Source organism: Phascolarctos cinereus, unplaced genomic scaffold, assembly GCF_003287225.1.
Source record: "Phascolarctos cinereus isolate Bilbo 61053 unplaced genomic scaffold, phaCin_HiC Scaffold_3;HRSCAF=262, whole genome shotgun sequence".
Taxonomy (NCBI): domain Eukaryota; kingdom Metazoa; phylum Chordata; class Mammalia; order Diprotodontia; family Phascolarctidae; genus Phascolarctos; species Phascolarctos cinereus.
The window spans coordinates 210403020-210419571 of NW_027555736.1; the positions used below are offsets into that span (position 1 = coordinate 210403020).

The 16552-nt window shown below is 36.5% G+C and overlaps 1 protein-coding gene across 3 annotated transcripts in view; it reads left to right on the forward strand.

Annotated features, from left to right (window-relative positions):
• The window catches only part of PTPN21 (protein tyrosine phosphatase non-receptor type 21), a 120982-nt gene that overhangs the window by 78471 nt on the left and 25959 nt on the right, over positions 1 to 16552 (forward strand). For all 3 annotated transcript variants that reach the window (XM_021000324.2, XM_021000323.2, XM_021000325.2), the window contains exons 11-14: positions 2598 to 2658; positions 3260 to 3344; positions 7984 to 9452; positions 15895 to 16032. In XM_021000324.2, coding sequence (XP_020855983.1) covers positions 2598 to 2658; positions 3260 to 3344; positions 7984 to 9452; positions 15895 to 16032 — 1753 coding nt within the window. The remainder of the gene's footprint in view (positions 1 to 2597; positions 2659 to 3259; positions 3345 to 7983; positions 9453 to 15894; positions 16033 to 16552) is intronic.

The following is a 16552-nucleotide window of genomic DNA, read 5'->3' on the forward strand; positions in this document are numbered from 1 at the left end:
TGGAAGGTCAAGTCAACATGTCGAGATGTATTTATTAAGCAACTACTATGTGTCAGGTACTGTGCTAAGCACTAGGGGAAAACAAGGCAAAAAATAGCCCCTGCTGTCAAGAACCTTGCAGTCTTATTGGGGAAGAAAATGTATAAATAACTGTGGACAAGTGACATATACAAATTGGAGATAATCTTGGAAGGAGGCACTGAGATTAAGGAAGGCTGGGCAAAGCTTTTCATAGGAGGAGGGACTTTACCTGAGGCTTGAAAGGAGTCAGGAGGCAAAGATGAAGAGAGAGGGTTCCAGGTATGGGGGAATAACCAAGGAAAATTCCCAGAGTCTGGAGATGCAGTTTCTTGTTCAAGAAAGCCAGAGCCATTGGACTACAGGGGATAGGGAAAGAAGTAAGGTAAAAACTTTGGAAAGGCGGAAAGGGGCTGAGTTCTGAAGGACTTTAGATGCAAAAGAACACTTAAATTTGATCCTGCAGGCACTAGGGAGCCCCTGGAGTTGATTGAATAGGGGTGAAGTGGGGAGATACTTGAGGCAAGGACACCAACTAGCAGGCTCTTGTAATAGAGGTGACTAGTTCTGTCCTCGTGTTCCTGTCACGTTTTAAGTTGGGGGTTACCCCACTAACATTTAAAAGGTTGGTTTTTTTCTTCTACCTTTTTTGTCTGCAATAAATTACCCACCAAGTGAATGGCATTCCACAGCTGGCCTTTCTATGAATGTGTTTGATTTTGAGAACAAAAATTAGCATGTTTTCCCTTAATTTGTGATTTTTTTCCCCTTATGTTTTATCTCTCAGTGTCATAAGGAAGATTCTTTGTCAACTAGCACTCTAAAGTGCTAGTTAAATCTGAGTTGTCATTAAAATTATGCTTTTTAAGAAAAATACTATTTTTAAAATAGCTAAGCATGACCTTTACTAGTATTATTATTCATTTTAAATATATAAAATCATATAGTTAATATTATATTTAAAGCAACATAAATGCCTACATACAATTAAGTAGGTACATTTGTTACTAATCTTTAATTACTAGTTTTAACCTAGTTCTCTATCTCCATTCATGTTTCATATTTCTCGACTGAATCTCTTAACTTAAAACCTTCCTGGGGCATGTTTATTGTATCACAATCTCTAGTCATATTGTCATTGAAAACCTTTTTGGTCAGTCACCTTCCTTCATTTATTAGCTATTTTTGTTTAGCTTGGACCTGTCAAAAGAGAGACTTGAATGCATCAATCAATCAGCAAGTATTTATTAGATGTCCAATAGATTCAAAGCATGAAACAATCCCTGTTCACAAGGAACTTACATTCTAATACTTCCAAATTAATCCTAGAGAAAATTATAGAGGTCTGTAATCCACTTATAAGTTTCCATACTCTTTATTTGCCACTCATAAAAAGCAAAAAGAGAAAGGAAAAAAAGCCTGAATTAATTCTGCATGTTTGCAAATTTGTGGTGAAAATCCCATGATTGTTTTTCCTCCCGTATCTGAAGAGAGCACTTCATCTCACTTGCTTTAAGCTTCTTTCTTCTCTGCTCAAAAAATTCAGCTGTCTGTTTGGTTACATTGAATTCACATTGAATTGTTTCCAGAGGAGTCATCATACTCAGGACAAAGTACCTTTGCTACCTGACACAGATTGCCTCCTATAAAGAGCTTAGAGTTATAACATCCAAATTATTGGGAGGCAATTTTTAAAAACATTTTAAAAACCCCATAAGGTTTTGAATTGAGTTGAAACAACCCTCTGATACGTTTTTTTCATCTTGTTTTCTTATATCTTCTATATAGTGACTCCCCAGATTCTCCAGCTATGAAAGCCTCTCAGAAATTTTTCTTCCTTCTTTTCTGTTCTCTCTTTCCCATCCTTTCTCATCTTTCTGTTCCACTAGGGGAGCTAAACCAAACAAATAACAACAATAAAAGAGAGGCATTCTCCCCCCCCCCCCGGCTATGTGTAGAATTCATAAATGTACTGTGTATTGAATTTCACCTTTGCTGATGTGGGTAACTTAAAAGCGTGTTCACTTGCCCTGAGAGATCTATTCACTTTGACTGAAGTTATGAAATATAATAAACTTATTCTTTTATTAGCTGTCAACGAATATGAGACCTTTTATGTTCAAAGACCACTTCTTTTTCTTCAGCAATTTAGAACCTGACTCAGGAAGTATGGTGGAAGTGACACATTTTCCCACCACTCCATTTTCTGTATTTGACATTCCTTATGGGAATGGTCAGAGTGCAAGTAACTTAAAAGAAACTAATGTCCCTTGCAGGTGCTTTGACTTCAAGAGCAGGAGTGATACAAGTATAAGCCTTGCTGGACAGCTCCTTGAGGGAAGGGACTGTCTCTTATCTCTTTTTGTATCCCTGGTGGTTAGCACAGTACCTGGCAAATAGTAGGTACTTGGTAAATGTTGAACAATTAAATAGAAAAGAAGAGGAAATATATTCTTCTCCCACTCTGTCCCCACCAGCAGCAGAAGATTATGTGCTTTTTGAAATGTCTATTTTAGCTTATTCTTGTAGAATTTTGTATGAGACTGTTCTTAAAAATGTGTTGGTTTTTTAAATTCTAGGCAAACTCAGACTCTTACAGTGAATCCTGTTAGGAGGAGGTCTTCATCAAGGATGTCTCTGGTAAGGAGGTGAAGTTATCTTAAATTTGATTTTAAAAAATCTTTTTACTGTAGTCAGATTAAAAAAGCCTGCTTCCTCAGTGAAATGAATATATGTGTTTCATTTATTACTATTTGTCAAATATTATTCTTTTGACTTATTAATTATTGTTAATGATTAGGTTTTGAAACACTAGAGGTTTTGGCTAAGAAGGAACTAGATCTTTCTGGAAAATATGTGATTGAGGGTCATTTAACAGCTAATTTGGTGTATGAGCAACCATGAATGAAAAGAAAACAAAACTCCTGGGCCAATTGTATAATCCCAAACTTAATCAGATATAGGTTATTTTATAATGCTATACAGCATGCTCATTTCAACTAGCAGTTAGTGTGAGGAATGTAATCGACAATAAAAGATTCAGTGTTGTTTTATGAAAAGGGCTACCTCTTGTTATTTTTCAAGTGCTTAAAAAATAAACAGCTCCCTTAATATTTATAAGTGGAAAAGCATAGGGAAAGATAGAGTTCCTGAGAAGAAACTTGAGTCAGTTACAACAACTCTTCAGTAAAACATGGAGTATTTAATATTTTGTTTTGTTTTGTAAAATTTCGTTTCTTAGCCTAAGCCACAGCCATATGTAATGCCTGCACCACCTCAGTTACACTACAATGGACATTATACAGAACCATATACTTCTTCCCAAGGTAAGTCTGCATGATTTCCAAGAGGCTTCATTTAACAAATGTCACTAAGAGTAAGAAGACTTAGATAACTACCAGTCAGGGCTGTTATTGGCCACTGTGGTTATAGGCATCTCCAAATCAGAGAACTAAAAGAATTATACTCAAGTTCTTTTCTCCCTGTCCTGCCCAAATCATATGCAGTTAATTTGTTGGAAACTCAGAGGAACACAATACAGTATGAAATGTATGTTGAAATATACCTCCACTTTCTGTTTTAACACAATATAAAGATTTCAGTCATAATAATTATTATGGAATCATGGGTAGAAAGAATGTAGGATTTGGAAACAGTCCTTGTGTTTGCCATGCTGCTTACCACCTTTATGAAACATTCTGGGCCTTGGATTCCTCCTTTGGAAAATGAGGGGGAGGGCAGAGTTGAACAAAATGACTTCCAAGTCACCTCCCAGCTCTAAAATGCTATAATTTTTAAGAATCATTGGCCTTAGAGGTCATCTATTCCAGCTTACTCACATGTAAGTTAAATGGATTACATACAGTAAAGAGGAAATTTGGTTTTATGGAAAGAGAACCGTCCTTAAGCCAGACCTGCATTCAAGTTTGGGCCCCACCACTTAATAGCTTTGTCACCAGGAATAGTGGTATTTGTATTTCCTCTATCACAATATTGTTGTAAGGATCAAAGGTGATATTGCACATGAAAATATTCTCTAACTGTAAAGTGCGATGTAAGTATCAGTTGTTATTATTATCCTCATCTAATTATTATTATAGAAAATTCATTCTTTTCATTTACTTTGAAGGTGTTTAGATGGAAATGCCCCTAGCACAAGTCACCGTCTTGATCTTGTTCTTTTATATTTCATGTTCTGTAGATAACCACATAGGTGGGTAATTGCTTTTTGAAGTTGGATAGAGTATGAGAACATGAGCTCATCTTCTGTGTAGGCTTACCAAGTGCACTCGCAACACAACTAGTAGACAGAGTGATGATGTGTTACTCGTCTCTTGTTCCTGTGTGATGTTGTTTTTGTTATTCCGAGCTTGACAGTCAATATCAAAAACTTGAACATTCGGAATACATAGGACAAAGAAGGATTAACCTATTAATTCAGCTATTCAACTTCTCATGAATCTGTTAATACAGATAGCATTTTTATGACAAAAAAATTGTGTTGTTTGTATCTCCTTCTCAACGTTCTATTTTCTCCTGTGCATTAAAAAAGAATCTACAGTGACCCTCTTCTTTCTTTTCTCCTTTTGAGCATCATTACTATTAGTCTTTTCCTTCTTAAATTTCTCCTGTACTAATGAAAAAAATATGCAACCCTCCCTTGTAACAAATACTGTCCCTCAAGTCCTTCAACTCTGCATTAACGTTAGGTGGTTTCCCACATGATTTTTATTTCTTCCACTAGGTTTCTGTATTTTGAAAGCTTTTCATTAAATACAATATAGAGACTGAGTATTTTGTAAGGCAGTCTGTATTTAAAACAAAATAAAACATCATATTTAAGTTTTTAATGGATCAATGTTATATTTGGCAGATTATGGGCAATACCTCAGTCTGTAATAATGCTCTGGTTCCAGTACAGTTCATAGTTTAAAGTCTCAAGGATATTTTGAGATCTATGTATTTAGTATGGGGATTTGTCATTTGTCAGCCTGTGAAAGAGTGAGCACTTCTGATGTATAATTCTAGCCACTAAGTTATGTCATGTCTTGTTATATATTTGGAAGGGGCTATACTTTAATAGCCTGTATTGATATCTTTACAGGGTGATACCATTTCCTCAAATAAAATGCATTGGTCATCAAGTCCAGGCTCCTTAAGGATAGCCCTTTTGTAATTTTTGGTGGCATTGAACTGGTCTTGATTTGTTATCATAAACCTCTCCATTCTTTTTTTTTTAAACCTCTCCCTTCTTAAGGAAATAAATTCACATGATTCAACCACTTTTTTTGGTGCTTCTTGGTCAACATGTTGGCTATATTCATGCAAATGTTGATCGTGGAGGGTTTTTGGATTCCACAGATCTGAAGGCCAGTCATATTTCTGTTACATTTAAGTAATCTAATGGTGTGTATCTGTTACCAACCTTTACCATTGCTCAGTGAAGGGATACCTGTTTGTTTCAAAGGTATTTCTCTAGGTGTTTCACCTGTTGATCATACTCTGAGCATGCCTATTCTCTTCTATCCTTTTGATGAGGAGATGTGTTTTGTTAATAATGTACAAGTTTTTGTTAAGCTACTTTCTTAATCTGTTATGTTCTACTTTGTTATTTCAAAAGTGTATATTAAGATAGGCATCATGTAGATGTTAATTGCTTTAAATGTAGTCTTCCAGTCCAGTTTTGGTTATAGGATGTGATTACTGGTTTAGCTTTGTGAAATAGTGGGTAGGTCGCTGGACTTGGAATCAGGAAGGTCTGAGATCAAATCTTGCCTAAGGCACTTTACTAGCTGTCTGACATTGGGCAAGGCAGTAATGCTGCCAGCCTCAGTTTCCTCATCTGTAAAATAAGGAGTTATTGTGAGGATCAAATGTGAGAATATAGGCAAAGTGTTTTGCAAACCTTAAAGCTAGATAAATGCCATTATTGTAATTGACCATGATACTTATTAAAAATCAGAATGTACCTATGTACAATAAATCAAACACTTTTCAAGTGATAATATACCTGTATGTACATACAATTTGCATGTAGATATTATATTTTTGCTGCTTTTCACCTCTTTGCAAATTTCAATAACTGCAAAGTACAAGAAGATTGTGCCTTTGTATTTGACTCAAGAAGTATTTTTCAGAGATAGTTCTTAAAAAAACATAGGTAATATTTTTTCTCCCAGAGTTCATACACTTTAATTCTAAAATTGGTCTGGTTTTTAAGTGATGAGTGTAAGTAGTTGGTTTCAAGAGACTATCAAACTCATGTCATGAGAATTTATTACTTTGACTCATTGAACGCTTCTTAGACATGTGGCAGTGTTTGTCAGTCTTACATGATTGCTGTCCTTCCTATATGTCTTTTGTATTCTTTTCTGATATCTTCCTTTTATGCAAGACATGTTTTTTTATCTGTCTGTCAGTCTACCTATCTAATCTATAAATCACTTATTTTCTCTGCTCTTATAGACATACTTTTGCCAAACATTCTTTCGTATGTATTTTTGTTTTAGAGGAGCACATTTGACTTTGATTGGCTGAGAACAAATACTATTACTACTACTACTACTACTACTACTACTACTACTACTACTACTACTACTACTACTACTACTACTACCACCACCAACACCATCACCACCACCACCATTTAAATAGTGTTTACTGTGTGCTAGGCACTGTACTAAGAGCTTTACAGTTATTATTTCATTTGATCCTCATAACAACCCTGGGAGGTAGGTGCTATTACTATCCTTATTTTACAGATGAGGCAATCTCAGGTTAAGTGACTTACCCAGGGTGACTTAGCTAGTGAGTGTCTGAGGCCAGTTTTAAACTCAGGTCTTCCTGATTCCAGGATAATGCTCTATTTACCATTCTACCTACTTGCCTTTTAGTTGAAATTGAAATGGCTTAGATTAAATAATAAATCCTTGTTAATTTGGACTTCAGTTGAACTTCAGGGAGAATTTTTAAGGGCACAAGCAGTTTTCAAGAACTTTAAAAAAGTCTCAGTTTGCAAGCAAACAGTGTAGCTAAAGCATAAGCAGAGGCTGATAACAAGGAGGCTGATGCTAATTAAAGATCATCTCAAATGTTTTTTTCAAAGCATGACATCCACTGGGCTACACACATTTGGTTAGCCTTCTTACTGTATGTGCTCAAAAAGTTTTAAATCTGTTGTTAAGAATATTTTATAACTTGATCTTTTAGTTTAGACAATATATTCTTCTAGTTAGTCTGAATTAATGAAGATTGGGTATGTTTAGTCCCAGAACAACTGGTTCTGCCCACTTTTTCTTGGTATTTCTTTTGGTAGTTATGAATTTGACTATAGCAAGAACTCAAATCCAGGTTCTCTGACTCAAATCAAGCACTCTTTCTGTTCCACTATATTGCCTCATAGATCTTGACTAATTTTCTACATCCTGCCTATTTACAGAAGATTTCATTTGTATCCTATAGATAGAGGAGTATAGTAATGAATAGATAAAATAACAAGGAAAAACAAGCACTGAAGACCCTTAGTTATTCTTATTCATTGCTGCTGTTCTCCTTAATAGCAACGTTCCTTTAGAATAAAATCCACAAGTCACTAGATTTTGACCTTAATATTTGTGGAACACTCAAACCCCAAAAGAATGCTTTTCAAACTAGTCCTTCTGTGAGTAAAATACATTCCCACTGAGCCCCTTGCCAAGTGCTAGATGTCTACTAATTAATAGAAAGTCAGATACAAGTTTATGAATTTCAGAAAAGGAAGATGGTTTCTGAAGTGGTTGCTCTATTGTTTTAGCAGCAAGTTTATAACATTTGTAGAAATTATATCTTTTTTGTTTTTTGTGGGGGGGATAAAGAAATTATTACAGTTTGTGGCAGTTTTTGATTCTTGAATCTCAGCATTGAGTCTTTACATTGATGCATTTTAAGTATCTAGCTTGAAATAAATCTTAAATATTTTCTTTTCAGATAACCTCTTTGTGAGCAACCAGAATGGATATTATTGCCATTCTCAGACAAGTCTAGATAGAGCGCTTGACTACAATGGAAGAATCCGTAATGGGAGTGTCTACAGTGCCCACAGCACGAACTCTTTAAATAACCCACAGCCCTTCTTGCAACCCTCACCAATGTCCTCTAACCCAAGCATTACTGGAAGTGATGTTATGAGACCTGACTATGTTCCATCCCATAGACATAGTGCTCTGATACCACCATCCTATCGCCCCACCCCAGATTATGAAACGGTGATGAGGCAGCTTAACAGAGGAGTGAGCCATGCTGACAGGCAGAGCCACTCACTGAGAAATCTCAATATTGGCAATTCTTATGCTTACAGTAGGCCCGATGCTTTGGTCTACAGTCAGCCTGAAATCAGAGAACGTGCTCAGTTTACCTCTCCACAGTCAGTGCATTATCCATTCAATCTAAATTACAGCTTTCATAGCCAGTCTCCTTACCCCTACCCTGCTGAGAGGCGACCTGTTGTTGGAGCCGTAAGCGTGCCAGAGTTGACTAACGTACAGCTTCAGGCTCAGGATTATCCAGCTCCCAACATCATGAAAACACAGGTTTATCGACCACCCCCACCTTATCCATATCCACGACCTGCTAATAGCACTCCAGACTTATCCCGACATCTATACATCAGCAGTAGCAACCCAGATCTCATCACGAGGCGAGTCCACCATTCAGTGCAGACGTTCCAAGAAGACAGTCTCCCAGTTGCCCATTCTCTGCAGGAGGTCAGTGAACCCTTGACTTCAGCCCGACATGCTCAGTTACAGAAGAGGAACAGCATTGAGATAGCTGGATTGACCCATAGTTTTGAAGGAATAAGACTTAAAGAGAGAACTATGTCTGCCTCTGCAGCTGATGTGGCAGTGCCCCGGGTCATAGCGGCTAGCTCTCAGCCGAATGTTTTCATAGAAAGGACAAAACAAGAAGAAAACGAAGAGCAGGAAAATGTGAGGTACGGTCATAAGAAATCTCTTTCAGATGCCACCATGCTGATTCATAGCAGTGAAGAAGAAGAAGAAGAAGAAGAAGAAGAAGATTTTGATGAAGAAAGTAAAGTACTCTCTCCACATCCTGATGAGACCGCACAGCGTTCCTCTGGGATAGGTGGCTACTCTAAAGAGTCTTTGCTTGGTTACCCATATGGTTCTGTTAGCAGTGGGCCCAACCCTTTGCATATTCTTGAGCCAAAGTCACATATCCTAGAGACTGAGAAGCCAGTAAGAGCCATCAGTCCAGTCCATGTGATAGTTGAAGCCCAGATACCTAGAAGAGAAGGCTTATTGACTCCATCGATGTCAGAGTCTGACCTCACAACATCAGGACGCTATAGAGTGAAAAGGGATTCTCTTAAAAAGAGGCCTGTGTTGGACATTCTTTCAGGAAAGAAGAATGTTGTTGAGGGTCTTCCTCCATTAGGGGTAAGCCATAAAATGTTTTTCTTTCTTTATAGTCTTTTTTAAACAAATAGGACTATATTTTTAAAAAATTCCCTTTGCTCTTTTCTTTGTGTGTTTTCTTATATCTTTTTAAAATTTCCCCTCCCATTTATTCTTATTTCTGTGCTGCTTTAGCTCGCTAGTTTTGGTTTTGTTTGGAAATTGAGACAAAATGATGAATCTCATAGTTTATCTTTTTGATGCCTCACGAAAGGGAATAAATTAGATGAAGAGAGAAGATAAATTAGTGAGTGACCTTCAGAATGAAATATTTTGTTCATGGAGTTTCATAGAGAAGAAAATCAAAATGCTATGATCTTGACCAGTATTTTTTTGGAGGCGGCTACCTCTGAAAATTGCCCCTTCTAACCAGGTGCTTGTAAACTGCTGAAATTTAAAGTATGTCAGGGTTGTTGGAGTCAAGGTACAGTGTGCCCACTTGTGGCTGATTGGACCAGTGTGAGCTGGAAAGGCTTTAGCACAGGTTGGGCACGTGTAGTCATGTGAACATTTGGAGTTGGAGATGTCTCTAAATTTGTGCATCTCAGGCTTCTTTTGAGCTACTGCATTTCTGCTTCATTCCTAGAGTCCAGTGCCTTCTTTGATGTGGGCCCCCCATGCTGTATAGAGCATTAGAAAATGGCCAGGTTGTATTTGTTTAGCAGAGTCTTTTAAACATGAAAGCTTCCCATGTATTTTGATGGAGTGGGAGAGGAAGCATCACACAGTAGATAAAGAGTTGGTCTTGAAGTCATGAAAGACCTGCTTTCTTCTGTGTGTTTTCTGAATGTTCAGTTGATGATTTTTTTTTTTTGACAGCATCATCAGTCTTCTGGAGTCTGGCAATGATCAGAGTTCTCTAGTTTTTCAAAGTTGTTTTCCCTTATAATGTCATAATCATTTTTATAAAAATATTTTGGGGCAACTAGGTCACACAGTGGATAGAGCTCTGGCCTTGGAGTCAGGAGGACGTGCGTTCAAATCCAGTCTCAGACATATGACACTTAACTAGCTGTGTGACTCTGGGCAAGTCACTTAACCCTGATTGCCTCACCAAAAAGGAAAAAAAATTCCTGATTCTGCTTGCTTTGCTCTGCATTAGTTCATCAAGTCTTTCTAGATTTTTCTGAATCTGTCCCTTTTGCCATTTCTTATGGTGCTACAGTATTCTTTCATGTTCACATACTATAATTTTTCAGTCATTTTTCAATTGATAGAAACCCTTTGTTTCCTGTTCTTTGATACTATAAAAAGTGCTGCTGCATGTGTGTGTGTGTGTGTGTGTGTGTGTGTGTGTATGTATATATATATATATATGTATATATATATATATACATATATATAGCTCCTTTTCTTCTTTCTTTGATCTTTTTAAGGGTATAAGCCTAGTAGTGACATTGCTACGTTAAAGAGTATGTACATGGTTTGGGGACTTTTGGGGGGATAGTCCCAAATGCTTCCAGAATGGTTGGAGCAATTTATATCTTTACCAATAGTTCATTAATATGCTTGTCTTCCCACAGCCTCTCCAAGAATCTTTGCCAATCTGAAGGGTTGGAACCTTGGAGTTGTTTTAATTTGCATTTCTCACATTAATAATAATTTGTAGAATTTTTTTCCCCCATAGAATTGTTGATAGATAACATTTTTCTTTTGAGAACTGCCTATGTATGATTTGAAACATTTTTTTGAGTTGTTGACAGTTTGAGAATTGTCTAATATGATTTGGCACATATTTTTCATAGAGTTATAGACTGTTTACAGGTCTTCTCTTGAGAACTGCCTACATATCTTTTATCTATATCATTTCTCTAACTGTAGAATGACTCTTGATTTTATGTATTTGAATCAATTTTCTATGCATTTCACATATCAACCTTTAACAACCTTTAGTTTGTTTCTTAAGGGAAATTTCTTGAAGTATTTTGCTTTTTTCTTTGAAATATCAATTTTTAAAACGTAACATTTAGGCAATGGATTATGGTGCAGTGGGTAGAGCCAGAGTCAGGAAGACCTAAGTTCAGATTTGCTGAGATACTTACTGACTCTGGACAAGTCATTTAACTTCTATTTGTTCCAGCTTCCTCATTTGTAAAATGGGGATAACAACAGCACCTACCTCCCAAGATTATTGGGAGGTTCAAATGAGATAATTATAAAGTACATTTAGTTAGCACAGTCCCTGGCACTTAGTAAGCACTATATAAATGTTAGCTGTTATCAACTGTCATCTAGAGATAATGACTTCCTTGCAAAACCAGTGAAATTCTTATGATATGGTATGTATTAGTGAAAGTAGACTTTGACTGTTTTTGACACAACTTACCTTACTTAAATGATACAAAACTATTTTATTTCCAATCTGAAGCAATTTGTAATGTTTCAGCAATAATTTAGAACCACAAGATGTTGGTACTATAAAGGGTCAAGTAATCCATCATCCTCATTTTATATAGGAAGAAACTGAGTTGTGGAAATGTTATAACTTGCTTAAGGTTGAGCAACTAGTTAATTATCAAATAGAGTAGAGCTTTCCTAACTCTTACAGGGGATGAGGGGTAGGATAGGAAGAGAAGGGAATAAACATTTATACTTGTTCAATAATTGTAGTTGTTTCCAACTTTTTTTTTACCCCATTTGGGGTTTTCTTGGCAAGGATACTAGAATGGTTTGCCATTTCCTTCTCCAGCCCATTTTACAGATGAGGAAACTTAGGCAAACAAGGTTAAGTGACTTACCCAGGATCACACAGCTAGTAAATAGCTAAGGCTGGATTTGAACTCAGGAAGATGTCTTCCTGACTTCAGGCCTGGTCTTCTCTATCCACTGGACCACCTAGCTGCCCTAACCATTTATATAGCACTTACTATGTGACAGGCACTGTGCTGAATGCTTTACAAACATAATCTCATTTGATTCTCACAACAGCCCTGGGAGGTAAGTGATGTTATTATTCCCATTTTATGGTTGAGGAAAGTGAGGTAATGGAAACCAAGTGACTTGCCAAGGTTCACATGGCCAGTCATAGCCGGAGGCCATATTTGAACTCAGGTCTTCCTGACTCCAAGTCCAGTGCTTTCTCCACTGTGCCACCTAGCAGCTGATTCTTACGAGATTGTAGGATAATTTAGAAGGGACTTTGGAGATCATTGAATCTAATCTTTTCACTTTTTACTGATAAGGAAGCTGTAGCTCAGAGAGGTTAGATGGAGATTTGCTTAAGGGCACACAGCTAGTAAATGGCTAACGTGAAATTTGAAACAAGGTTTTCCTGGCTTCTAAGTTGAGTACAATTTCCATGGTCTCATGCTGTTTCTAGTCAAATGTTTTTCCTTTTTTTTGGGGGGGGGGAGCTTTTTGGTGAGGCAGTTGGAAGTGACTTGCCCAAGGTCACACAGCTAGTAAGTGTCAAGTGTCTGAGTCCAGATTTGAACTCAGGTCCTCCTGACTCCAAGGCCAGAGCTCTATCCGCTGAGCTACCTATCTGCCCCTCAAGCGTTTTTTTTTTTTTAGGTATTTCTTTTAAAAGTTAGATTATACTAGCTTTTTGAGTTGTATACCAACTTACGCTTCATATAAATTTGTGGTCACAATATCAGTGAGTTGAACCTTGCTCCTCACCCCCACCCACTGCCCTCTTCCAAAAGGTTGCATCTATAGAATAATTTTAATTTTATTCTTATAGCTCTACCTTCCTAAATGCGATGCTCATGAGTTGTTCCCATGCTAATATGCCTTGAACTTGTCTAGGCTAGGGATTTGTAAAGGGGGTTCTGTGGATAGATTTCAGGTGAACTTGGATGGGGAAAAAATCATCTTTATTTTTACTTGCCTATAGCCAAAATTTGGCATTTTCTTATATTATTTAAAAAAAAACCCAATCATGATTCTGAGAAGGGTCCATAGGCTTCACCAGACTGCCAAAAGGTTCCCTCTAGATAAAGAAATGTTAAGAATTTCCAGGCTAGATTGCTTGGTTTAAATCGTGTTGCTCCTTTGCTTTGACATCTCATTTCTCCTTTGCATTGTTTGATGATCGTAGCTCCAGAACCGTATAGGCTTTTGGAGACTATCTGGCTCAACTCCATCATTTTGCAGATAAAGAAACCGAGGCCCACGTGGGGAAAGTGAGATTGCACAGAGTCATATTGGTAGTGCCTAGAGGCAAGATTTGAATCCTAAGGAAGCTACTGATAAATTATTTATTTATTTATTTGTGTTGTGAGAACTCTTGATTTTTATTTTTTGTTTATTTTTTTAAATTTTATTAATTTATTTTGATTTATCAACAATCACTTCCATTTGCTTTTGAGTTAAAAATTTTTCTCCCTCTTCCTCCCCACCACCCTCTCCAAGACAGCGCACAGTCTCATATAGGCCTTACATTTACATTCCTATTAAACGTATTTTCACATTAGTGAAGTTGTAAGTAAAAATTAAAACCAATAGGAGGAACCATCAGAAAGATGAAACAAAACTCAACAGAAGATAAAAATAACTGATAGTGATTTGACTTCCATAGTTCTTTCTTTGGATGTGGACAGCATTTTCCATCCTGAGGCCTCTGGAGATGTCTTAGATCCTGGTAATGCTGAGAAGGGTTCAGTTTAACAATATTAGTCAGTTTTTCCAGGTTTTTCTGGTCAGCCTGTTCATCATTTCTTATAGCACAATAGTATTCCATTACATTCGTATACCACAACTTGTTCAGCCATTCCCCAATTTCCAATTCTTTGCCTCCACAAAAAGAGCTGCTATGAATATTTTTGTACATGTGGGTCATTTTCTTATTTGTTTGATCTCTTTCGGATACAGCCCTAGAAGTGCTATTGCTGGATCAAAGGGTATGCACATTTTTGTAGCCCTTTGGGCATAGTCTAAGGAAGCTATTGATAAAAAGAAAGTCCCCATATACTCCAAAATATTTATAGCAGCACATTTTGGTGTTTGTTAAGAATTGAAAACAAAATAGATGCCCATCAATTGGGGAATAGCTAAACAAATCATGATATATGAATGCAATGAAATATTACCGTGCTATAAGAAATGATGTGTGTGATGAATATAGAGAAGCCTGGAAAGAGCTATATGTGTGAACTGATGCAGAATGAAGTACGCAGAGCCGAGAAAACAATAGATACAGTCATACAACAATGTTAATGGAAAGAACAACCATACACCAAAAAAATCAAAAGTGAATGTAATAAAATTGTAAAGATCAAACAGGATTCAAATAAAGAGACATGAGAAGGCTTCCCCAACCTACACCTTCAGGGAAGTGGGAGGTCCACAAGTGTTGCACATTGCACATGTTTTTGGACTTTTTTAAGGTGTCAATCAATTATGCTGATTTTATTTTCCTCTCTAAAAATACTATTTGTCATATAGGATGTCTCTCTGGGAGGGAGAGGGGGAAGGATACTTGGGATAACTATGGTGATATAAGAAACAGAACATATCAGTCAAAGCTTATAAGAAAAAGGGGCCTTAGAGAACTGCTCTATCTGACTATTTCACAGTTGAGGAGAGGTTATTTGTCTTTCCCAAGGTCACAGGCAAAATTTGTGGCAAAGCTTGGACTAGACTTCATGTCTACTGACTCCAAGTAGCATTCTTTCTATTATATATTCTCTGCTCATCTCCCTACCTTGTGCCCTTTTTTTGAGGAAATCAAACACATTTAAAGATATTATCTCCATCCCCATACTAACTTGCAGTCTTATGTTATTATACCATTTTAGAGAGAAAGCCCTTGAGTCCTAGAAAGGCAAAGTAACATATTTTGGCCATACAACAAATCTATAGTTGCATTAAGACTAGAGGGCAGTATGCCCAACAGTATCTCCAATACAGAGAAAGAAAATGAACAAAAGTAGTGGTTGTTCCCCACCTCCCCTCACACATAATATTAATTTTTTAAAAAAATTTCAGAATGGAGTTGCTTTCAAATTTATTTTAAATAAAATCTTTACCAAAATCAAAACTCTTTCCATTAGATATGGCTATATTATCCTTATCAAGTTTTGAAATTCTGGAGATATTATGTCTCGTGGAAGAATGCTGTTGGCTCATCTCACCTTTCATTGCAACATAGCAGTGCAACCAGGTGCATTTCAAAATCTCATATCTGGAATGAAGCTGGGTCAGGGCTTTGGCCTTGGGAAGAATGTGGCATCCACCTAATGACTCTGACTTAAGATGTGAAGCACAAACATGTAAACAGAAACAGTGGAACATTCCCTTTGGTTTGTAAATCTGAAGAGAAACATTTAGTCTCATCTGTCTAGCATTAAGTTCATTGAAATTTCATTTTTCTCTTTGGAGAGGTATGTGTATGTACAAACATATACATATGTGTGTGTTATGTTATTGTTATATGTTATGCATTATATGTGTGTTAAATATATCTACATTTTTTTTATAGGGAATGAAAAAGAATCGAGCAGATGCAAAAAAATGTGGTCCTCTTAAACTGGCTGCTTTAAATGGATTATCCTTATCTAGAATGCCCTTGCCTGATGAAGGAAAGGAAATGCCTACCAGAGCAACCAATGATGAGAGGGTATGTAAAAACCAGTTTGGATATAACTTCTGCTTTAATGATAACAAAATAATGTGAAAACGGATCTCCCTAAAATTTTATTAAATGCCGTGGCTTTAACAAATCAGCAGCCATCTGGAATTTTGAAATTCTGTCATTTGAGCTTCAAATTTGGGCAGAGTTAGAGATAATGTCATAGAAATTGTGAATCACTTAAAAGTGAGAATGCCTTATAAGATTTTGTTTGTGATTTTTGTTCTATACCAGCCACCTAGGACTGTCTTTATGTTTTATTTGTTTTTTTGGTGTTTGAAAGGCTGTAGCAGATGTGTATAAGGGACTGAAAAAAAAAAGAATCAAAAATGAGGCCATTTCAGTGATTTATTTTTGTAGTTCCATTCCAATAATTTTTTTCATTAAATACTATTTTTTGTAGTCTCATTTTTTATTTCAATTAAATTATTTCTTTCAAGATGGATAATTTCTTGGTAAAACTTTATTAAATAAATATCAGTCATGAGCTAGGCTAATAGAAACAAAT